This window comes from Prinia subflava, chromosome 16 (genome assembly GCF_021018805.1).
Source record: "Prinia subflava isolate CZ2003 ecotype Zambia chromosome 16, Cam_Psub_1.2, whole genome shotgun sequence".
NCBI lineage: Eukaryota > Metazoa > Chordata > Aves > Passeriformes > Cisticolidae > Prinia > Prinia subflava.
In genome coordinates, this window is record NC_086262.1 from 12,135,679 (window position 1) to 12,146,181 (window position 10,503).

A 10,503-nucleotide genomic window follows, 5' to 3' on the forward strand; every position below is an offset into this window, starting at 1 on the left:
TCAAATCAGTATTTTTTATTACAGATACTCATCAGGTTGCTCACACTGTGGCAGGAATTTAATAATATAAGGCACAGAGAACATTCAGAAGTTAAAAAAAAAAAAAAAAAAAAGAGTTCTCAGCCTGTGAGATTTAACCATCACTTTACTCCTGTCAGGACCCTCTCTTATAAAGCAAAACCCAAATACCTTCTCCCTTCCATCTTTTGCATCCCTTAAATCCACAACAGGAAAACAATATTGCAGCCTTTCCCTTGAGCATGTGGCAAATGCCATTTTCTGGGCAGAAATATCCCTTCCAAGCCTTCCCTGGGAGAGCAGGGCTGGAATTTAAGCACAGGCAAGGCAGAGGGGTGGGAAGTGCCTAAGGGCACTGTGATTTGGGGAGAGCCAAGAGCCTCATCTCACCTCCAGCTGAATCACAACATCAAGGTGAGCCACACATACCCGGGGGAACATCCCACCTCGCACAGAAAACACAACAGCAGCGTGGTCATTGAGTGATGGTGAAGCACGTAGCACTTTCAAACCTTTATTGTTCAATAGGGTTTTACAGGATGGGAATCATTTATTCTTATTTGTTTTAAATTCTGTGCGCTTTCCTATCTGCTTGTTCAATTTCTCCTTTTTTTTTTTCCTTTTTCTTTTTTTTTTTTTTTGTGCCCAATAACTGCTGAATTCAAGCCCTGGGAATGGGAGGCAGAAAAAAATAAAAAAGGAGAACAAAATCCTACCACTCTCTGTCTTTCTCACCCCTCTCCATCCTTCCTACCACGAGCTGGGTGGCCACAATGCCACCTGCTTGAGAACCCAATCCTTCTACATCCTCTGGCTCTGCCTTCCCTCGCTGGGTCTGTGACTGGGGTGGTGAATCAGCTGAGAGGGTTTTGTGTCTGATGTGTCCAGGAACGTGCTGTTAGTGAGAAGTTAAGAGAAGTCTATCCCAGAGCGGATGGTGAGGCAGAGCGGATATTTAGCACAGGAGCAATCAGCGGTAAAGGCACATCAGAGAGAAAAGGCTGGTAAGAGTGTGTGGAAACAGCTGGGTGAGTAATCTAGTGGTAATAGATAAGGCTATGAACGAGGGCTGTTATTTCTCTTAGCACCGTTACTACATATGTTTAGACCTATATTAGCACCTTGTTCCCAGGGAAAAACAAAACAAAACAAAAGCAGTTTAAAAACCAAAGGAAGTGGGAAGGTTAAAACATGACGAAGTTGGCAGCAGGGCAGGAAGGTGAGCGTTTAGATCACAAGGTCCTTGTCTATGTCCTCTGTGGAAGGAAAAGAGAGACACAGTTAGGGGGCGGATGCTGCCAGGGTCCCACTGTTCTGTACCCCCAGGGCTGGCTGTAATGCGCTGCTTCACCCACTCTGGGGGTTCTGGGGGTGCTCTTCAGCCTCCCCCCGCCCCCATCCCCTCCGTACTTACTCTCCTTGATGCCAAAGCAGCTGGCCCACTCCTCCAGGGCGATGTACTTGTCGTTGTCCAGGTCACAGGCCTCGAAGAAGCGCGTGGTGCAGTGCTCCATGGGGATCAGGGGTGCACGCAGCGGGGCCAGCTCCGTGTGCGACAGGTACCTGCCAAGGTCACCCCGCCGTCACAGCAGGGGAGATGCTGGCCCCAGCTCCCTGGTGTGCCCGCTGTCCCAGTGCCCTCCCAGTTCGGCCACTGAGTGTCACCAGGGTCAAGGACTGGTATCTGCCTTTGCAGCCAGCTGTGCTGGTGACAAAACAGCCACCGGCTGGGGGTCCCTGCCAGCTACCCCCACCCCACAGGCCTGCCTGTGTGATCACTCCCATGCCCATCTGCAGCCCACAGCTAAGCCAGCAGCTGCTGCCTCAGCTGCTGAAGTTATCCCAGGGTCTTTGGACTAAGATATTTTAGGGCACTATCATTGAACAGTAAATCTGAGAAGAGAGAAACTCCCCACCCAAGGGAGGTAAGAGCAGCTGGGGCTGGGAGAGGCTCTTCTTCCTGCAGAAGAGCAGTTTGCAGGAGGCAAAGGTGCCTCTACCACAGCCTGGTTTGCCACAACCTCTGCCACCAGCCACCCACTTGTGTCACATCTCCAGCCTGCCTTGACACCTTCTACTGCCAAATCACCCAGGTCCTCAGGCAGGAAACGGCTCTGGTGGGCTCCTTATCCTGCTCTGCTGGCACTCACCCATCGATGGGGTGCTGGTCCAGCTGCCCGAACTGCCAGTGCACAGGGAAGATGTACATGTTGTAGTTCTTCTCAAAGTCCCGGGCCAGGAGCTCCACGGTGTGGTCGCCAGCCTCCAGGCGCTTCTCGTTCTCGTGGATCTTCTTCACCTGCCAGGGGAGAGGCGGGGGAGGCCTTGTCAGCAGGGACCCCACAGGTCATTCTGGACAGGCTCTCTGTCTGTGCTGGCCTCCATTGTGGGGGTGAGCTCCCAGAGCCCCTCCCCTGTCCCCCACCTTGAGCTTCTGCTTCTCGGTCAGCAGGTTGTTGTCCTCGTCGCGCTCGTACAGAGTGATCAGCACGTTCTTGAGCCAGTCCCGCATGCGCAGGGGGAACTCGGTCAGCTCTGTGTCCAGGCAGGCAGGGATGACTGCAAGGCACACACGGTGCTCAGTGCAGCATCTGGACATGCAGCTCCACACCCCAGGCACGCAGCCCCAGTGCCCTCCCTCCTCCTCCCCCAGCCTGCCAGGACCTTTGCTCTCCATCAGGCTGTGAACATGGGGGGCTGTGTCCAGTTAGGGGTCCCCTTGTCTGAGGGAGTGGCTCCACTTACATTTGCAAGGCCCAATGTAGTCCAGGTGCAGCTTGTGTCCCTTCTTGGTTCCCTCCAAGGTGCACTTGGTGGCAAAGAAATGGCAGGAGGAGTCGTAGGTCTTGTTGTCAGTGCCACAGACCTGCACAGGAAGGGGAGATGCTGCGTGAGAGGCAGGGAGAGCCTCCAAACGAGATGTTTAACTTGTGTCCTGGGGTGGACAATGGCTCCCTCTTCACCACCACATGGGGACCAGCCACCCTGACTCTGTGTCCATCTCTGGCAAGGCCCATGTGGGTCCCTCCCTGCCCTGGGCCACCAAGCAGATCCTGCCCTCACCTTCTCGAAGACGCCGGCGGTGGCGGGGCAGCTGGAGGGGTCCTGGCACACACACATGGGCGAGTTGTTGTCATCCACCTCGCACACCTTGCCGTGCTTGCAGTGGTGGTTCTGGCAGGGGTCTGCAGCAGGAGGGGAGCAAAGTCAGAGCCAGCCACATCTCCACCTCCCACCAGATGCTCAGGGCACCTCAGCAGTGAGAAAAGACTGAGACTTCACCAGGGACAGCCCCCAGCATCTATTCTTGTACTGGGAAGATTTGAGGATTCCCAGAAGTCCATGCTAGCCCTGGGACTAATGCTGGACTCCTTTCTGTAGCCACACCAATGGCTTTTCTGTTGCAAAGATGGGCTTACAGAGAGCCCAGGGCTGGAAGAGGTCATGTGCCTCTTTTGCTTTAAATGTGCATCCAGGCTGGCAGTATCCTTGGGCTTCAGCCCTTCCCAAAAGAGCCCCTCACTGTTTGGGGTGGCTAAAACTCCCCCACACAGGGAGGGGACAGTGTCCCTGCTGGCTGGAGGGCAGGGACAGAGTGACTTACTCTCTGCAACAATCTCCTCTACATCCTCTGCGGGTTCCTCGAACTCTCCCACCTCCACCTGGACGGGATTAGCCCCCACGGGCTCCTGCAAAAGAGGGTGGTGTTCCTGCTGTGGGTGCACAGCCCCAGCTCCTGGGAGGCAAAGCAGCTCCCCATGGCTCCCCAGAGCTTTGGAGATGCTCTTTCCAGAGCAGTGGGTGCTGAGGGGATGGGTGAGGAGGAGGGACAGAGTCACCTACCTCTGTGGTGGGATCTTCAATGACCTCTGTCTCATCGGGCAGGGCCTCCTGCTGCTGAGGAAAATACACATGAGTGGGAGTGCATGAGACACTCCCAAGGGGGGACACCCACTGGAACAGGCAGTAGGGCCACCCTCAAGCTGTCCCTCATTCCTCAGTACTTTATTAATTACAAAAGGAAATCCCCACTGGCTGCTCCAGATGGGCAACCCCGACAGCAAAGGCTCCGCTGCCTCCTGCACTTACCGGCGCTGCCAGGGCTTTGCCTGCCAGGCAGAGAAGGAAGAAAATCCAGGCCCTCATCTTTCAGCAGACCTTGAATAAAGCAGAGGAAAAGAAGGGATGAGGAAGGAGGCCACTGTGTGCCGCTGGGCTCCAGGCTGAGCACTCAGACACTTCGAGAAAGGCGTTCTCTCCATTTCCTGCCCCGTCTGTTCGGTGTTACAGACCCACATGCTGGCTTTTCCAGCCAAAACCTTGGGCCAAATCGTGTTTCCAAGATAAATTCATTTGATTTTGCAAAATGAGACAGTGGGGTTTAGATGTCTGTTGCTCTCCTGGATGCCTTTATGAAAATCACAGTCAAAATGGCTCTTTCCTTCTCTGGAGGCTTTTTTTTTTTTTTTTTTTTTCACCAATCCCCCACATTTTTCATGTTAAAAATCCCCTGATATGAGTGCCAGGTACAAGGAATGAAACTCTATCATCTTAGCTGTCAATCAGAAGAAATATGGAAGTGGATGAATGAAAGAGACAACAGAGAGACAATAAGAACACTTGAAAATTAAATCCTTCAGAAAACCCCTTCCCCCATGGATACAAATCTCTAGGGGTATCAGAGACCAGTCCCTCATCCCCAGCACCCCAAAATGTTGAAGTGTCTGTTGTTGTTTTTCCCTTTCCTGCTCAGACCTGAGGATCCCCAGACTGGGCTGAGGGACCCAAGACACTTTGGGGTTGTGTCCTGCTGGGAGTCGAGCTCCAGAAGGACGAGCCCTTTGCACCCTCCCAGCCTGGGCTCTGCAGGACGAGGCAGCCCAGCTAACACCGGCTGTGATGCGAGCCAGGAGAGTGCAGATGGTGACATCCCCCTGTCCCTGTCGCCCTCCCCCGGTTCCTGTTTGGCAGGGCTGAGCCGCTGTGTGCGGGCGGAGGGAGCTCAGCTGGCCGCTTAATATGCGGGTGGCATTCCCCTGCTGACAGCCAGGGCTGCCTTCCGCCCGCGGGGACACTCAAACACCCCCGTTCTCTCTCCTGCCAGCCAGGGCACCTGTCCCCCTGCCAAGTCTGCCCTTCCCCCTGCCCTCCTCTGCTCCACCTGCGTGGCCGGGGCACCACAGCCCGCCCTGGGGCCAGGGAGGGGGATTTGCTGGGACAGAGGGAGGGATTTGCTGGGACAGAGAGTGCTGGAGAAAGTTTTTTCTTCTCTCCCACGATATCTAATGTCACTGCATCCTTTCCCTCCTCTGGCACAGCAGCTCTCTGGGTATAAATGCACACCAAGCCTGTGCTGCCAGGACACCAACCAGGCTGGGCTCTGCTTCCTGATTTAGCGAGGTTTGGCCGCTCAAAGTCCTGTTTCCCATCTCAGGACCTCACCCAGCCCCTAGTGGGATGTGGGAATGGAGGGCAGCTTTGTTGGCCTGTCAGAGGGCTGGGAGGGGTGCTGGGGATGGCTGCTGTGCTGGTGTGAAGGGGCTGAGGCAGAGGAGCTATGGGGAGGGGTGATGACCCCTTCTGCTCTGCCCTTCTGCAGCTGCCCCTCTGCCCTCTCCTGCTTGGTGTGAGCTGTCCCTTCCCCTCGTCTCGATTTGTTCTTCTGTTGAGGCTTTTGTGAGCTCTGCCAGCACATGCCAGCAGACATCGCTGGTCCTTCACTCCTGGAAGGATTTTTTGGGGAGGGAGGTGGAAAAGTACAGGTGACTCTGGCCATCTCCTCCCTTGCTGGTCTCGCCTGGCTAGTAAAGGCTCCTCCTGGGCTTCTCCCAGGGGCTTGTTTGCTTTGGAAGGTGCTCTGAGGTTCAGTGATGCTCACTGGGCAGTGCCCAGCCTGGAGGAGAGGGCAGTGCATGCACATGTGGAAGGTGGCACTAGGAAGAACCCAACCCCACACCAAGGCCATCTTAGATCATTTCCCCAGGCTTTAAAAAAGCCTTGAATTTCAAAGTCTGGGCATGCAGTAAGTGAGGTCAGGGAATTACATGTTTGCTAGGAGCCAGCAGACAGTTGGAGCTGCCAGTGTTGTGTTTGGAGGAAGAAGGAGCATGAAAAAGTCTGAGCAAACAAGCTCTGCAGAGCTGTCTTGTGCCTTAGATGGTAAAACAAATTTATTATAAAACAACCTTTTGGAGGCAAACCCTGTGCAGTGAGGACATTGCAGTGTCTGTGAGCCCCTGGCAGGGTTGCAAATGGTCATTCCTGAATTCCTGGTGGTCAGAAGTCCTGAAATAACATCTCAGGAGCCCTGCACACAGGGTTGCTCCATCAGGATAACATTGTCCATGGTGCAAGCCTCCCTCCTTGTGGAGCAAGCATGTTCCTGCTATCCAAGAGGATGCTCTGTGGAGCTGGCAGCCCGGCCACACCACAAGCTCAGCATCCATCCCCCAGCTGGAGGGACTTGGGAGGATCCCTGAGGGGCTCTGCTCTGGGAATGCCTGGCACTGCTTTGTGAGCCCCATGGAGGGCAGAGGGCAGCAGGGGCTGTGCAGCCAGGGGGTCACGTTGGACAGAAGAAAACAAGGAGAAAGACTTTAGCAAGCAGGGGCTTAGGCCCTTCTGCATCCTAAAGGAATCAACAGACACCAGCACTTTGCAGGATGCTGGGAACCAGCACAGAAAAGGCTGCTGAATATAGAATAAGAGAAGCTCCATGGTCACCACCCTCTCCTCAGGCGTGCCCTCTTGAATGCTGTGGATTGAGCAGACAACAGAGCACCCATGGGCTGCATTTTTAATATCTGATCCCACTTGCATCCTACATGGGGACTTCATCTCCCAGTCATTCTATAAACAGAGTCTGGGGGCTCCCAGAAACCCCTCTCAGTGGTTCCCCTCTGCAGCACAGCCCTCAGCACCAGCTGCTCATTGCATTTCACAGCCATTCTCCAAAGAAGAAAACCACAGGGTGCAGAGAGGGCTGAGGCTGACCCTTGGCACCTCCACAGACTCACAGCCAGCTGCTCTGGGGAATGCTTACCACGCTCCCCCAAGCTTGTGGCAGCATCAACAGTTTCTCCTGTTGGGGAAAACACCCCACAGTGATGCACAGAGGAGAGTCTGTGCCACTGGGTCTGGGGGTCTCTGCTGGGGACCCCAGCCCGGGGCCCTCTGTGGGTTGGGGAGGACACTGAGAGCTGGTGCAGCCTCCAGGGGAGGCTCCGTGGTGCTGCAGTGTGGTCCATGTGGCGCTGGCCCTGTCCAGGGTTGCGTAAGCCCTTTGGGATGCCACGTTAGCGTGGGGAGGAGTCTCTCCCTGGCCACTTTGACAGCTCCTCCTCGAGGCCACTGGGCTCACCCCGGCTGCCACCCCTGCTAACCCCAGCGAGGGGCTCAGCTGCCTCCCCCCGCTGCAGCCATGGAGGCCCTGCCCTGCCTCAGCTCCTGCCAGCCTGGCAGCAGGGTCTCCTGCACCCACCCTCCCTCTGCTCTCTGCTCTTCCAAGCCTCTGCAGGGTCTGGCACTGCCCCACCTCACAGTGAGTGAAAAGGCAAAGCTGGTCCAGAAAAAGAAAGATTCTGCCAACCCCCACTGGGGCCACAGTTTTCAAGGTGCAGATGGGTGACCAAGTGTGACTCCCATAGAGACAAAATACCAGGGCTGAGTCCCCACTACCTGGCCCTGACCTCCCTATGCAAGCAAGACCCTCTGAGCTTTACTCAGCAGCCACTCCCAGGCTAAAATTCCATTTGAATCCAGAATTGTTTGTGTGAGTCCCTGTAAAGCTCCCTGCTGAGCAGGTCCCTGCGTGTTCAGTGCCGGCCCACCCAGATGTGCTGCAGCTGCCCTGGGTGCCTGGGGAGCAGGGCAGGGGCTGGGCAGAAGCCAGCCTGGCTCCTGCCACCTGCACAGACCCCTCTGATACACTACAGGCTCAGAAAGCCACACAAGGTTTAGATGGGAGTGGAATTCCCTTTAGCACACACGCACACTTACACACTCCAAGTAAAACACAGCGGGGAAAAAAATCTCCCTACCCCATGTGCCCACATAGAGTCACTAAAGACACAGCCACACCACGACACTGTGTGAAACCATTCCCTGTGCTGGGAGTTCTGTGGGAACTCAGAAATGCTCCAGATCTTACAGGGCTTGTTGATAACAACAGCAAGAGCCCAGTCCCATCTCAGCTGTGTGCTGAAGCTGTCACAGTTTCTCCAGATTTCAGATTGAATCCATAATAGAAAACACTTAAATTAGTACCTGGATGAGCCCTGTGCAGACAGGTGAGACATAATTTTGCTGCCCTGCCTGAGCTTTTTCTTTTGGGCTGCACCTAGGGCAGTGTCAAAAGCAGCCCCGATGTTTCTGTGCCAGGTGCGGGAGGTCCCTCCGGCCCCCGGGGGTGCAACCAGCTGATCCCGCACAGCTCCACGGAGGAGGCACAGAATAAACTGTCCGATAAATATTCTGCAAAAATCCAAACCATCTCCAAAGCATTCCCTGGACCTGCCCTGCCACAGCCGCTCCAGCGATAACAGCCCCGACATCCCTCGGACCAGAGGACCCAGAAAAGGTTTCCATGGGAGCCGACATTCCTCTGGGGCTGAGTCATGGAAGAGCAGAGTGTTGTGGAAGGAGGGGCTTGAAAAAAAACTTCGAAAAGTTTATTTCTGCTCTTCCCCCTCCCAACACCGCCCGCACCCCTGCTCCTGCCTATGTGGCAGACAATGGCTTGGCTTTAGCTGGTGCGCAGGATAGCCTTTCATTTCCACTTAAAACTCGCCCGATCTACCTTAACAAACGGCTGCGATTAACTTTTGTCCTTTCGGAGGGATGCTGAGTTCTTGGGCTGTTTCAAGTTGGCGTCTCTGAGGACTCAGGAGAATTGGTGACATTCCCGGTACCCCATTTCATTCCAACTTGAAACTTTTGCCTTTTGTTTTGGGTGGGAATTAAGCCCCCAACTGGTTAAATTTCCCCCCTTTTTTTTTTGGCTGGATGCAATAGAGTGGAGCTTTCTTAGAGAAGGGACACAAAGAGCGGAGTTAGATTGTCGCGTCAATGTCGCTGGGAAGGACAGAGGCTGCCTTTAAAGGAAACAAGCCCTCGTCTCTTCTGCGTGCACCTAAAATTGTGCCTGACAGAACCCAAGCTCTTAAAACTTAAAAAAAACACCCGAAAAGAGCTTTGCTCCTCCTCTCCTGCAATCTCCGTCTCCCTAACAGCCGATCAGCCAGAGTTCGGCAAGGCAGGGCAGCAGACTTGAAAGGCTTTCAAAGTTTGCTTGGAACAAAAAGCCGAGTGTCTTTTTTTTTTTTTTTTCCTTTTCTTTTTTTTTTTTTTTTTTTTTTTTTTTTTTTCCAAAGGAGAAATAAGACCGGCTGCACTGAAAAAAATAAAACCGCTGAGATGAAGTCGACAGCTCTTTTGTTCTCCCTCTGGATACTCTGGTGAGTAAAACATCACCTGCCAGCACACCTCGGGCTGGGAAAAGTGGGGACTGTTGGTAATTAGATCTGATTTTCTCTGCAGGCTGGTTTGATGTGCCCAGACCTTGGTGTCACGGATCTCGCTAAGGAACTACTCCCCAGCTGAAAACCCAGAGGGGAAAAAGGGAGAGGAGAGAAGAATGAGGGCAGGTTAAAGCTTTACAGTCAGATGCCACCAAAGCAATAAAGCTCTGGCAGCGAAGTTGAGTGAGAGACAGTTCAGAAGTGGAAATGCTGCGAAGAGGAGAAAGGGGTGAAGGCAGGAGGGGTCTCTAAATGCGCTTGGGGTGGAGAGAGCCCAGCTCCCATCCCGAGGAAGGCAGGGCCAGCACTGGGCAGTCCCCGGGCTGCGACAGAGGGGGGCTCTGGGGACCCCCACGCCGGAGGAAAAGCACAGCAAAGGCAAACGCGAAGCTCGGGCCATACCTCGCAGTCCCGGCAGCGCGGCTGAGGGAACTTCAGGCTCTCGGACAGGCTGGAGGAATCTGCACGTTTTAGAAGGAGGCAGGAGGAAGCCAAAGGGTGGGCTGGGTTTCCCTCTGCCTCTCCCTCTCCTCCTCCTCTCTAGCTTTCCAAATCGGTCTCTTCCTCTCCTCCGCTCCCCAGTGGGCAGTCCCTGAGCCTGGCTCCAAAGGATAGACCAGAGAAATCAAGCTGGAGATCAAAGGGTCCCTGTCAGGGACAGAGCAGCCGCGGCGCAGCCCTCCCAGCAGAGGCACTGCCGCAGCCCCTGCCTGCACTGCTGCCCTGAGTTCCCAGTTCTCCGTCTCTCTCGGGCTGGCAGCACTGGGGGATGGCGGAACGCCACCTCTCTGCCTGGTTCTGCACCTCCTAAACACTTTGGATTATGGTGTTTAACATTATAATGTTAAATGTTGTGATTTCTCAGCAGAGTAGTTCAGTCCCTGAGCCGGTGTTTCCCATCCTCAGGGGGATACAGAGGAAAGCAGGAGAGTTTTTGCTCCTGCATCCTGTCTCCTAACACTGCTGG

General features: G+C 54.5%; 1 protein-coding gene and 1 long non-coding RNA gene across 3 annotated transcripts; one reads left to right on the forward strand and one right to left on the reverse strand.

The window, feature by feature from the left end:
- Positions 1 to 501: 501 nt before the first annotated feature.
- SPARC (secreted protein acidic and cysteine rich) lies at positions 502 to 10,078 on the reverse strand. Of its 2 annotated transcripts, none has more exons than XM_063413251.1 (10): positions 9,939 to 10,078; positions 4,108 to 4,176; positions 3,862 to 3,912; positions 3,623 to 3,707; positions 3,082 to 3,203; positions 2,764 to 2,884; positions 2,444 to 2,577; positions 2,169 to 2,317; positions 1,433 to 1,581; positions 502 to 1,274 (listed from the first exon to the last, which is right to left on the reverse strand). In XM_063413251.1, the coding sequence occupies exons 2-10, from the start codon at positions 4,162 to 4,164 to the stop codon at positions 1,246 to 1,248; spliced, it is 897 nt and encodes a 298-aa protein (XP_063269321.1). In that variant the 5' UTR covers positions 4,165 to 4,176; positions 9,939 to 10,078; the 3' UTR covers positions 502 to 1,245. The 2 variants fall into 2 exon arrangements, with proteins under 2 accessions (XP_063269321.1, XP_063269320.1); XM_063413250.1 differs by having other exon boundaries at positions 3,862 to 3,915; positions 9,939 to 10,077.
- LOC134558918 (uncharacterized) lies at positions 4,183 to 9,932 on the forward strand. Its single transcript, XR_010082428.1, has 3 exons — positions 4,183 to 8,923; positions 9,390 to 9,473; positions 9,556 to 9,932. It is a non-coding gene; the product is annotated as an uncharacterized LOC134558918 (long non-coding RNA).
- Positions 10,079 to 10,503: the final 425 nt, after the last annotated feature.

Coding starts and splice junctions, on each gene's coding strand:
- SPARC (XM_063413250.1), bottom strand. CDS start 4,164: ATGAGGGCCTGGATTTTCTTCCTTCTCTGCCTGGCAGGCAAAGCCCTG. Junction 3,916..4,107: donor GCAAAGCCCTGGCAGCGCCG/GTAAGTGCAGGA, acceptor TATTTTCCTCAG/CAGCAGGAGGCCCTGCCCGA. Junction 2,578..2,763: donor CTACATTGGGCCTTGCAAAT/GTAAGTGGAGCC, acceptor TGTGCCTTGCAG/TCATCCCTGCCTGCCTGGAC.